The sequence below is a fragment of the Chamaea fasciata genome, unplaced genomic scaffold (assembly GCF_029207755.1).
Source record: "Chamaea fasciata isolate MVZ Bird 193981 ecotype frontalis unplaced genomic scaffold, bChaFas1.0.hap1 SCAF_9, whole genome shotgun sequence".
In the NCBI taxonomy this organism is placed as follows: domain Eukaryota; kingdom Metazoa; phylum Chordata; class Aves; order Passeriformes; family Sylviidae; genus Chamaea; species Chamaea fasciata.
The window spans coordinates 25,191,960-25,205,420 of NW_027094094.1; the positions used below are offsets into that span (position 1 = coordinate 25,191,960).

Below are 13,461 nucleotides of genomic sequence, written 5' to 3' on the forward strand. Positions count from 1 at the left end.
AGGAATCTGAATAGTCATGAAATTCTACTGTAAGAAAAACCTTCTACAAAAATATATCCAGATTTACCTACAGACTTTGAGTGACTTTCTCAAGTTAAATAAATTTGTGGGAAGTGTCAGTATGGGAGGATGGTTCATGTGGTATTTATCACTTTGTCTGGGGTATAGTGAAAAACATTTCTGTAGATTCCTGACTGGGATGGCTTTAACCCCAATACTATTTCCAGACACCAAACATGGTTATTGATGCCAGTGACTTTGATTATTTGCTCAAAAAGCCCCTTGACCAATCAGATATTAAAAGAAGCTTAGGAAAACCTAGGAACACAGGTCCACAGTTGAAGCTGTACTAGACAACTTCTAAAGGCAGAGGAAAGAGAAGGATGTTTTTGGGAATAACTACAAGGACGGGGATAGGGAGAAAATCAGGAGTCCAATAATGAGAAAAAATGGATTAGGAGATCCTATGCATTCCTATGGTCCATGATACAATTCAGATACCTCCACCGGGAAATTTCAGTAAAAACTCTTCATAATGTGAACCAGATGATTCTGTATATAAAATCTCAATATTTACACGTCGCCTTCCCTATCCTTATGTGTACACAGACACATATAGACACGTATGGGTGTGTACATAAATTATGAACACACATACATGTACACACACATATGTATGCATAGGGAGGGCTGCATGTCATACTTTCAAAAGGTTTTCTGAATATTGACATTTAACAGTTGCAAACTATGCTACCTCACCTCATACTTTTGTGATAAGAAGTACTAAAGTTTGATAGTTTGGGATAATGTATTCTGGGTCACTGATTTCTGATGGTACAGATTTGTTGGCTAGCAAAAATGGAGTAGGAATGTCTATTGGAAAGACTGCCTATTATTGAGGAAAGTGGGGCATGAAGATACCTTACCTTTCTCATTTCCAGGCAGCCTGTACTTCAGTAGAAAAGGGTCTCAGAAAGCTCTAGGCAGTCTGCCCTCAATCTGAATATTGTAATGGTGATAAACAGTTGAAGATTTCTAGATGTCTTGCAAAGTTGCATTGCAGTCATCTTCCTCGCGGCCTCTCCTTGTGTTGCAAGCACAAAGTGCATGTTTAAAGTGACCATTACTGAGTGGCTTTATAAGGGATAAATCACAGAAATACTGGAGCCATTGAAGCAGTATAAGTAATGACATTATATACCCTTAAAAATAACAAACTGTAACATAAACAGTGAAGTCTGTTACTTGTGTTTCCTGCACAGTGCATTTTTCATTACTGTGTTTAGCCAAAACTTCAGGGTATGTAGTTAAGTGTAACTGAAATCCTGCCAGTTGCATACATATGAAGCATCTATGACTCTTTTATTATGTTATCTTGATGAGCTTTTAGTCCTGCATTACTTTCAGCTTATGATACTATTATATAATTCTAAGCTTAAAGGTCTTTTTCCTCTCTCTCATTTGCCCACAAGGTTTTATTTCATTTCATTTGGCTTTGAGTGTTTTTATTTCTTGATTCCATTAAACCTTCTTAGAATTTGGAAGTTAAATCCAGTTACACTTCTGCCTGCTTTAAATGGGAAGTACAAACCAGAGGGATGCAAGCAGACTAATGAAATGCAGCTGTCTGGTATTATATCATGCATTCCTAGTCACAGGTACAGTCACAGGGGAGTAGGAAATAGAGTGTTCACTTTATGAACTGGGTATGATCTAAGCCAGGATAGTCATGGCAGGATTGATAATTGCTACTGGAGGCCATAGCTAGCTTCTTTAATGTTTGCCTCACTGCCTGTTAGAGGTTTGTTTTGCACTGGAATAATGTGCCTGCCTGCAGTTATTTGTGACTCAAAAACATCATCCAAATGGGGCTTGAGGCACCAGAAAAGAGTCGATAAGATGGCGAATATTTTCAGTAGCATTCTTGGTGCATTTAAGTTATACCATATCAAAGACAGGATTGTTGGAACATTAATTTTAAAATTAAGAAGCTTTAGTGAAAGATGCCTGAACCGCAGTGGCCAGAGCAGGAGTCTCATTTCAGGTTACAGAAATGGGTAACTCCCTGGTCAGTGCCATTGTTAGGTGTGTATTAAATCTTCCAGTACAAATTCTGGCTCTCTATATACAATTTCAGAGATCAAAGTGTGAGGCAACCCCATCCATAGCATCATCATGCCATTTCCAATGGCTATTAATTTATCCATTGTTACTGAAACCATTTTTAGACTGAGAATTTCAAGTTGGAGATGCCTGTGACTATAAGTACCGTGATAAAGATAGTATGTGCCTTTCATAAAGCAAACGGCACTGCCACAGTGCAGCTTACGTGTCAGTTTTTATAATGGTAAATTTTGGGAGTCGACCCCTCAATTCCAGTTATGTTCGCAGTGGCGAAGAACACTGTTAGACACAGACTTAATTTTAAGCAGTAATTAACATCCTTTCTTGAAACAGAGAACTTGGTGCACTTCCAGGGGAAAAGATGTCCCCAAGCAGAATTTCTCTTATTACAGCCAAAAGAAGTGTCAGATTTAATCACGATATGTAGAGGCTCAGTTATTGCCAGTAGTGGTCAGATCATTGATAATTTGAGGCTTCTACTAGAGGTGGGCCCATGACTTCCCAAGGGAAGTCATCCAGTTATCCACCTTTGGTAATGCATTGCAATTTATACATTCTTAAAACCAGCTGATACAGGAATAACTGTCAGCTGATATAGGAATAACTAAGCTGCTCAGTGAGCAGAGGGGTGAATGGCTGTTTGTATTTCTAAATCTCTCCTGCATTCATTCCTCCCAGTGCGCCGCTCCAAGGCTGCTGATGAGGAGAGGAGCCACAAGGCGCGCCGGGCGCGGGACGAGTACCGAAGGCAGTCCCTGCGAGCCATCCAGAAGGGAAGAGTGGCTGGCCTGAGCCATCTGTTCCAGGGGACAAACCTGAGCAATGATCAGGAGATCAAACTGAACAACAACAGCGCGAGCCCTTTGCTGTCTCCTGCAGCGTCCAGGTTGGTTTGTGCTGGAGTGGTTTTGAAACAGTTTTCTCTTGTATTGCTCACTCTCCAAACCCCACCATTTCTGCAAGTGAATCTTCAGGTTTTGGGAGTCCTCAGTCTTGCTGTTTCCTGACGATCAGAAAAAAGAACCTTTAAAGGAGAAGAAAAACAGATTTAATGTGAACTAAATGCCATTTATCTTCAGGCAGATTTCTTACAATTCACACAGAAATGACTCCTTGAAAAGACAGTATGAGATCAGTATGTGAGGCTGTGATATAGGGAAGTCAAATGGACGGATTCTTAGGCAAGTCTTAAGCCTCAAGCCTGAAACTGCCTGCTGCCTAACAGCTTGCTGCCTTTTTTTTTTTTTTTTTTTTTTTTTTTTTTTTTTTTTTTTAATGGAGAGCAGTTGTAAGTTTCAGAAGCTTTTAGTTTTTTGTGGCTTCATCTTTCATTTGACTATTTAGGGAGCACAATTAATTGCAGTAGAGGAGAAGAATCCAAACTGGAGGATGATTCCTACTAGCCAAAACACATAGAAAGTAGTAGAAAGCGAAACGCAGGCTGTCAAGTAGAGAATGCAAAGGAAACATAAAAGTTTAAACAAAATCCCTCTGTTGTGCTTAGTGGTTTCTGTTTGGACACACAGTGCTAGTTGATACTGATTTAGGGGTTTTTGCCAGTAAAAAGGATTATACTCAAGGAAAAAGGGTTGCTTGTCAATATTTACATTGGAATAAAAATGAGGTGGGAAAGGAAAGCTGGCTGAAATGTCCATTGTAGTAAATTGTTTTTTCAATTTAAATTCTGTAAGAAAATGTTTAAGGTGCCATTGCAAATTTAAAAACCACACCACCGTGGTTTCCATAAAAACACAAAGTAATTTTAACAAATTTTAAAAAGTTAAAGATGTTCAGTGAGTTGTACTGAGCAGAAGTTAAGGTGACCATTTTGCAGCTGTATGTTTCATAAATATGCAAGACAGATGAATATTTATACTGTCCCTTGTTCTCCTATGCTGTTGATGCTCTGTCTCCCTGTGCAGTAAGATCTGGGAGCGCCCTTCTCGGCCCCTCTCTCGGGATGTCATCATTCGCTGGTTCAAGGAGGAGCAGATCCCCAGGAGGGCTGGCTTTGAGAGGAACACCAACAGGATTGCTCAGTGGTTCCATGGTAATTCCCTCATCCCTCATTTCTTGTGTAACAGAGCTGTGAGCATCTGCTCGGGAAATGAATCTTGCCAGCTTCCATCCCAAAAAAGCAAAGCCTACTGACCTCGTGAAACCGATTTTCCCAAAAAAGCCGAGCCTACTGACCTTGTAAAACCAATTTTCCCAAAAACGCCAAGCCTACTGGCATGGTAAAACCAAGTGCCTGTTAAAACCACACTTTTGCATCTTTCCTACTGTTAGCATATGATTTTCCCATTTTCTTTTTAGCAATTAAGTAGGCTAATTTGGGACCAAATATTGTATCACCAAAGTTTTTTCAGGAATATTTTGTCCAAAACACACTTGCTGCACAATAGCAAGCCAAGCAAGAGTACCGAGACCAAGATAGGGTGAGGAGTACTCCAAAATTAACTGGAAAATGAGGCAATGATGTGGTATGTAGATGACTGATGTTCAAGTTTTTGATTTACCTGATTTGCAAGAATGACTTGAACTCATATATTTTTAATCCTTGTTATACTTTATAAACTGGGACAGAATATTTTTATTTCTTGCTTTCTATTTCAAACAAAAAGTATTAATTTTTTTCCTTAAAAATAATTGAGAGTGTATAATTTTAGGCAGTTTTCCTGAAATGGGAAATGTGCAGATCCAAAATTTGCTGTCTTATCTGCCGGAGTTGGTTGCATCTCTGAGACTTTTCCTTTGTATAGCATTTGCAATGCAGCTGAATATTTGATATCAAATTCACAGGTAAGATATCTTATTTTTGTAGGTATTAACAATGATCTTTATATTCAGTATTCTTAGACATAAAAAAAGAAGAGTTCTGGCTTAAAAGCTGACATAACTGAGGGACTAAAAAGTTAAATTTCAATTTGTTTTCCATTGCTGCTTTTGATGAGTCTATTGCTTTGTTCAAAGCACTAAGCTGACCCTCGTCTGATTCATGAGTCTCTAAGCCTAGGATGAAGATGTGTGGGCGTTCTGAAGTGAACCAGTGAAGGATTCTGAATTAGTTTAGTGTTTAATATATTTCAGATTTCTGTTATGATGTACAAATCCTTATGAGTTAAAAGAGATCAACAAGCTGCTATTTTCATTGGCTTAATTAGTCAAAGACACTGAAGTCAGTCATGTATAGCTTGTAAATGCTAAATACTTTTATTTCTTATGAACAATGATGCAGACAGTGTTGTTTGTTTCTTAGAGAAGACATTTGGTGTGGTTGCTTTCTGAGACAAATTGATTAAAATTTCATTTGTGGACATTTGCCAAAAGTGCTTCCAACCAGGATCTTTCTGTATGATCCACTGATAAATGTTTTTTCCTGCATGTGGGAAGGTAACATCTATATAAATTGCTCTGAGGAGTTATGAACATAATTTATGCTTAAAGTTAAGGAGGTATCTGGGCTTGAGCCAATGTCTGTGCAATCTTTCTACTAATTTTGGTGGCTTTTGGATAAGTCTGTTAATCACAGCAAGAATTGAGACATACATGAAAATTCTTTAATTTCTCAGGTCCTGCTCTTCATACCTTGAGAAATTGAATTCAATGACTTGTAAAAGTGAGAAAAGTACCTAATTTTTCCTTCTTTTACTCCAAGAGTCTGACAAAGATAACCAAGATACACTCCCAGCCTAAAACTCAGTGGTTTTCTTTGCAGGGACCCATGTGAGTGCTGCTTTGGTACCTTTGCTGCATGAGTTGTTCTGGCTTCTGCAGCTCTGGTCAGATTAACTGTTACAATTGTAAATTGTGAACAGCTCCACTACCTTGTAACTCTTCTGCAGTGGTGGAATCTAAAGAGGTTAGTATAGATGCAGTAGGCAGTGTTTGGTAGAGTTACGTGGTGTCTCTGTTGCAGTTTGTAATGGACACAAACTCTGCGGAAAACCCAACAAACAAAATCACATATTATAAGGAGTTGGAAGGGACCTACAAGGATTATCAAGTCCAACTCCTGGCCCTCCAGTTATTTTGTATTGTATTCAGGGATCCAGGACATTATGTATGGTTTTTTAATGATTTTTGTCTGTGGAAAAAGAATACAGCAGAATATATTTGACTTGTATAAGAAATTGGCAGTACAAATGAAAGTACATTCTGCAAAGCCCAGAACTGCAGCTGAGAACTCGGGCCACTGGGGCACCTCAAGCATCTCTCAGAACAGGTATAATCAGGTCCTCCACATCCTTGAGCAACTTTGGTATTTTCTTATATGTCAGTTTTGGACCGTAAAATGGGAGTTTAATATTCTGCCTCACGCCCACGGGCTTTTTGAATGCAATGCACTAAGATAGCTATTGCAGCAGTACTGAAAAAGTAGGTACCAGTTTATTACAGAATTACACGTTTATGCCAGGTTCAGTAGAGCTTGGCTTGCCTGCTTTGACTGTCAGGCTGTTCAGCTTTTTAACTGAAGTTAAACATTAGCTGATTCACTGTCCTCAAATTGTACTGTGGATATAAAACTAATTCTAGTTAAACACAGATGAAGCCTTGAAACAGATGTGTGTAGCGAAAGTAGCAAAGTACAAATAATAATGCAAATGTCTTTGTCATCATATATTTGGCTTATTTTCCACTTTAAGTCATCAAACCAATCTGGATTCTGTTTAAAAATACACATTTTCTGGGGCATTTTCACAGTGCATGAAACAGGGTAACATATGGCATGCTTAATGTACCTGAAGTTTTCCTTTTGTCTTCGTTTGAAGAATCACAACAAAATGTTTCCTTTGAAGCAGGGTAGTAAAATCTGTAGTAACAAAGTTTTTCAAATCAGAATGTTCCTTTCTTTATTCACAAAAAGTTACTTCTTAGATGAATATCAGCTTCAACTTTATCCATCTCTATTTGTATCTTGAAATTATCATCAGTTATCTAAATTCAAGCAGGTGTTTCTAGCTCATTTGAAATAGGTTTTACTGTTTTCTTCATTGAAAAAATTGACATGCTAAAAATACAAACTGTAACATACATCTGAATTCTGGATATAAATTCAATTATTTTTTCTCTCTTTGAACAATAGATCCCTGCCAAAACCCAGTTCATTTGCCCCTACAATCTAGAGTGATTTTTTTAAGTTTGCAAAGAAAAAAACCAAACCCTATCTATTTTCAAATGCTTTTTATAACTTAAACCAAACTTTAATCCTGTCTTAAATCATAAAATTATGATATGATCTTTACTTCATTTGGGTTGTGCCACAATGAAATTTTTTTAAAGTGGCTTATGCCCACTTTGTGGCCACAGTGCAATTATGCTCAATTCTCAAACTATTAAAGTGAAGAAAAATCAGAGTCAGTGATTAAGGTGTCACCAGGACTATCTTGGAATTTAATGTAATCAGTTCTGTTTCTTTTGTATTGTCTAACCGTTGCCTTAGGTTTGAGTGAAAAGAAATATTATTTAATTTTTTTGACATCGAAAACTAAGAAATTAGTCTAAATTTAATTAAAGGTAAATTCTGTACGTTGTGATAACCAGAAAGTTAATTATTGTATTCTGGTTTCCTACCTGCTAATTGATGAGTACAAGCATATGAATAAAATTTATATGGGCATCCTAATGTTGTATCAAGTTGTATGAAAGATTTTAGTTCATTTGAATTAAGAGCATTCTTTGCCAAGATCCCAGTTGCTGATATGCTTTGAAAGCAGGGAAGAAGATTGGTGTTTAGGATGGGAGAGCTGTCTCTCAAACAAGCTGGAAAGGGGAGCACATTCCTAGTTTTTGCCAAGTTTAGCTTTGAACTGTATTTTTCTTTTCAAACCCCTGTGGGACCTGTGCCAAGTAAAGGGAAAGTTATCAGTCTTCCCTGTAAGTTGAAGAGCTTTGCCAAACTATCCCAGACTTTAGAAAACTGTAGTTTTCAGTTTATTGCAGGTATAAGACACTTGGGTAGAATTCCATGTGGCAACAAAACTAAAGACCCTTCCTCCCTCAAGTATTTGACAACATGTTGCTGGTGGCTGAAATGTGTATTATTTCCATGTTTGCTCTGTCATTTGTCCTTTAACCTTTTTCTTGCGCTTGCGATATGTTTCAGCACTTTTTTTTTTTCCATTCCAATTAGTTTGTCAGCTGTTACTTTTAACGATTTTGATATTTTTAACTTTAGATGTTAGACTGTTCATCCTCACGTATTTTGTTCTGCATTTGGTTATTTTCCATTCAGAATATAGGAGTGCTGGTCTTTGCAGAGGGTGTTGATCTCGAAATATTTCCCCAGATTTAGCTGAGAACAATGTTTTATGATTGTTGCTGTTTATCCACAATAAAACAGGAATCTCTCAGGTGTGTAGTGAGCATAGTACAGAATTTATTCATTGCCTGTCTGTGGGTGGCTGTGTTCCTGTTTGCCAAGCAGCTGCTGCAGCACTATCAGATCTCCGCTTGCCTTCAGGTTGAAAGGAAAGTTCAGAGGCTGATACCACAGATCTGGAAACATGAGGTAGTTGCCCTAAAGGCTGTACCTTTAAAATATAATTGCAGCAGTGTGGGTGCTCTTGTGGAGACCCATTTCACTGGGGGCAGTCAGAGTGAGGGTGCAGTTAAGGGAGTGGGGAGCTGTGGAGGAGCTGATCAGAGCAGATGGAAGGATGGATTGAGAGAATGCTGAGAGACAAATAATCGTGAATAATATTCAGGAGCTGAATAATCTCTGAGGTCAGGGGAGCCAGGGAAGAAAATTCTCAATTTAACAGGGATGTGGAGCAAATGCTTACAGATCAAGGTTTAATCTCAGATGGCTAATGCTGTTTTCAGGAAAAAACTTGTTTTCAAGAGGAAAATCTGGCACATCGAAAGAGTGATAATGGTTCTGGCAGATCAGGTGTTCTCAATAAAGGAGATATTTCTGAAAGTCTATTAATTAGGAGTCTTTGAACAGCAGTGAGGGTGCTGGACATATTCATATAGCTGAACTGTGGGAAATATAACATATAGCTTGTATTGTAATATTTTTTAAAGGATATAGAATTGGCGATGGTCTGTCTGAAGAACATCTACGAGGAAATAAAGTTTGCTGCTTCTAGCACAAAAGCATGCTTTTTCTTCTGCTCTTGAAGAGGAACCTTCCAGTATTTTCAATAAATGCTTCTTAGGTAAATCAAGGGTTGTAAATCCAGCAGAAGTACAGCCTTCTTGATATTAATGATCTATTTTCTAATTCATTGCTTTATCATTGTCTAGGTTTTGCATCTATTTGTGAAAGTGTACATGTAGATTATCTGCTTCAGTAAACCAAGCCCTAGGGGTCTGGGATTTTTTTCTCTTCTAGAATTATAGCTGATGATAAAAAGATACAAAGTTTGTTAAAAATTTCCAAAATGTTCTGCAGCTAGGAAACATCTGGAATGGAATCAGAGAATCCCTGACTCAATTTAAAATTGTAAATATCAATGTACCCGTTGCACACATTTGCAGGACAGGCCCAGTTCTCTAATTCATGCAAGTAATGAGGAAGGGAAAGTGAGATTGAAAAAAAGGGTCACAGAATATCAAAATTTATTTTGAACCATTTTCTGGGAAAGATTAAAAAAAGAGGATACTTTCAAGATGATAGATTTCGAAGAAATTGTGTTTTACTTCCTTTATGATAAAGGTATAGTTCTCTGTTCTCTGTCAGTTCTCAGAGAGGATGGACACAGCTGTGATCAGCAGTTCAAATATTTGTAGGCTTAGTGGCTTGTGGCTGCTGCAGAGACACATCCAGGTCAACACAGGCTGCCAGATCTTGCCACCTGCTTGATTTTTTGCAAAACAAGTAATGCCACAGCCAGTTAGTATCAATCACCATCCCCAATCTGTGTGGTTTTCTCAGAAAAATTTGGTAGGAATGGCTGTTACCTTTGCTGGGAATCTTGGCAGGAAGAGCAGACATGGAATAAATTTGCACACCATATTACACTCTTATCACATAAGCCTGCGTTAGAAAAGGAGTTGAGAAGTACAGGTAGGCCTGAGAGGGAAGGCACGCTTAGCTGTCACCTCTGTTGTCCCCACCCTGTGGTTACACAGAGCACAGGAGTTTCCAAGGCTGTTTAGTTCTGTGCTTTCCCTCACTGCTGAACTGAGGCACAGGATGATGATATTCCTGTCAGTGTGGTGCTGCAGGATGAATGAGATCCCTCTGATGCATCATACAGAGGGGTTGCTAAACCCTCTGTGACGCTGCAAAGTCTGTCTTGCATTTGAATGGTTGAGGATGGGCTCACATTGGGTTTGTACCCTTGCCTTTAAATAGCTAATTTTACTTTAAAATTACTTTGTTGTAATTTTACTTTAAAATTATTATTAAGCAGTAATGTTTATAACTTACACAGAGGTTTTAATGCAGCAGCAAGCATGAACCAGTTTGTCCTTGCAGTTTTATATATGTTCTTTATATGGGTGGATATAAACATGACTGCTGTTATTTTAGAGTCATGATAATCTCTTTACTTCCTGTGAGATGGAACATTATTTTTCTGTATTTAAGGAATATATTCTTATCAAACATTTACTAGATGTTCTGATAGTGTTTTTCAAAGATCACTCAGTATTTGGAGTAAAGTGGTGAGGTCCTAAGGTGGATTCTGGTACTTGATTATTTTTGTCACAAGCCAGACCTTTAATGTAACAGAACCCAAATGCTTCCTCAGCTTCAATTCACCTCTCATCTTCTTTTTTAAGAAATGAGAGGTGTTTTGCTGTTTTCTGAGAAATAAAATGTTCCTTCACACACTAATTCATTCCACTTAGGTCATAATGATTGTTTCAGTCTGTCAGTTCTTTTGAAGGCCTTGGAATTGTTTTCCTTACGCCATTAGAGTTCCAAAGTGTCTACACAGACAGGTTATTAGCAAACAAAATAAATGTTTTAGACTCATGGCTCCTCTTGGAAGAGAGCAAAGTATTAAAGTGAGGTAATGTGAGCTGTAACATGCTACAAGGAGAAAGGAAGCACAAAAGAACAGCAGGGAAATTGTAGAATGAGGCAGTTGAATAATTAATGTAAATAGGCTAATTGCTAATGTGAAATGAGCTTTCTTATTTTACAATACATTGTCCTTCTTGACTGCTTTTTAACTGGAAGCTATAGTATAAAGATTTGGCACATTCTGAAGATAGAGGCAGCAAATTTTCTTAGCAGGTATGGTAGACATTTGAAATGATAGATAATAAAGAACACGTGAGAACAAAGGGGAAACAGGTGTGGTGTGCTAACAATTTCATGGACACAGGTCACATACAGATCCCAGACAGTGCAGGGTTAGTTAATAATAATAATTTTTTTAAAAAGAGGCTTTTAAACTTTATGTCAAGCAGTTCTTTCCATAAGTGAAGAATATTCAGCTACTTTTTCAGATAGTTTACTCCCAGATGAATTTACTGAAAAAAATATTGAAAATTCCTTTACATTTTGAAGACAGCTTCCCATTTCACTTAAAACACTTAAGATTTTCTTCTCCATCTGCTACTATTAGAGCATGCCATTGTGAGCAATTATGGTTTTGCTTAGTTAGCCATCGTGGTAGCTTACAGTATTTGCCTGTACTTTTTCACTACAGTTCTGTCTCCATTTTGAACTGGTCTGTGTGTGAGTACATTCCTCTGTCACTGCAGCTCCTTCAGGCTTTATCACATTGCATAAGACAAAAAGGAGAGGTGTGTCTGGACAGAAAGCTCTGCTGTTAGTGTTTAGATATGAGGAATCATTTATAAAAAACACATGATATAAGAGCAAGAGTTATTTGGAAGAAATCACATTTAAAGACATAAAAGTCACATTTTATACAAAATAAGGAGTGTTACACGTACATAAAAAGCCCAGACATCTACAAAGGTTGCTTATAGTGAAACTGGAAGGAGTTATGATGATTTGATGGCGACCAAAGCAAATGCAGAAGGCCTTATTAATCTGTCCAGCAGCCTGAATCTGAGCAGTGGCACCCTTTTACATCTACTGTAGTCTGGTCCTTACCTGCTGGACCATGCTTTCTCCTTCCAGTGGCATTGTGGATGTGTCAGCTGGAGTTTATCCATGCACGAGGCACTTTTAGGTATCAGTCACTACCAGCACAAGACATTCAGCTCATACTGTGCACCTTTAAATGCTCTGTCTGTTTGTTTCCTGATCACCCCCTCTAGCAGACCACAGGTATCCTGTGCAAAACCTTGTTAGTCCTGGATGAAATGCTCATATCCTGCTTATTGTTAGTCTGTATCTAAGTGTTTATCAGCCATGCCTGCAGCTCTTGTTCTTTTGCCTGCACACTTACAAGAATGTGCTTTCTTTTTCACAGGCTTCTGTATTTATTCTCATCAGCTTACAATAAGCTGAGGTTTTTTTATTATTTTATCTATTTAAAGCCCAGAAAACACTTGCAGACCCGAGGTCAGTAAATTTCCCTGATTTCCCAGCAGCTGGACACCTTATTGGTCCTCCTTCTTGCTCTGCTAAGCATTGAACCTGCAGTCCTATTGATCCAGCCTCAAGGGAGAAGATTACAAGTTATTAGTTTGACAGCTCCTCTGAAGTAACACTATTTTCCTGCTAAGCAAAGACAACTCTCTCAAACAGGGTACCAGCATGTATAGTGCGTAGTCATGCAGGGGGGAGAAAGCATGGGGCTGAGTGAAAATATGTTGCTGGTTTAGCTTAATTCCAGTTCACCCAGTTAGAAGCAGATCATGACACTTGAACTGCTTTCCCCACAGGAGGTAAACAGTTGGAGTTGGCAGAGAAACAAAGGGAAGAGATTTCTGGGACGGCAGGCAACTAACCTGTGTGTGTCACTGCACCGTGTGCCGCTGGCATGGAGGTAGAATGGGGTGGAGTGAAGGAGACACAAATTTGTCTTTCCCTTGCAAACATTAGGGGAAGGAAAGTTTCCTCCTCTTTTCAATTTCAGAAAGGTCAGATCTTTCTTCTCCTGGCCTTTCAGTGAATGAGATTGTCAAATCACAAATTCAAGACTCTTTTGAAGAGGTAAAGCTCCAAAAGAGCCATGTGTGTTGGCACACTGATTAGCATTGGCTCTGACTGCTTCAAACTCTAGCTCTCTATCCAAGATTAGCATCCATAATAAAATACACAAGAGTTCTTAATCCACAGTGGAGAGGACTGAGATCTAAATTATATGTAATTCCGTGGACCATTCTGCCACCGCTTCTCACAATTAAACACAGCATGGACCTTCCATGAGTGCATGTGGCTATCATAAACTCATTCCAATATGCTTGATAAAAGGAATCTTTTTGACTTGAAATGTGCTATAAACATTTATAGATATT

General features: G+C 38.3%; 1 protein-coding gene across 1 annotated transcript in view; it reads left to right on the forward strand.

The window, feature by feature from the left end:
• The window catches only part of SH2D4B (SH2 domain containing 4B), a 57,739-nt gene that overhangs the window by 26,965 nt on the left and 17,313 nt on the right, over positions 1-13,461 (forward strand). The window contains exons 5-6 of the mRNA XM_066191552.1: positions 2,803-3,010; positions 4,047-4,174. Of these exons, the coding sequence (XP_066047649.1) occupies positions 2,803-3,010; positions 4,047-4,174 (336 nt within the window). The remainder of the gene's footprint in view (positions 1-2,802; positions 3,011-4,046; positions 4,175-13,461) is intronic.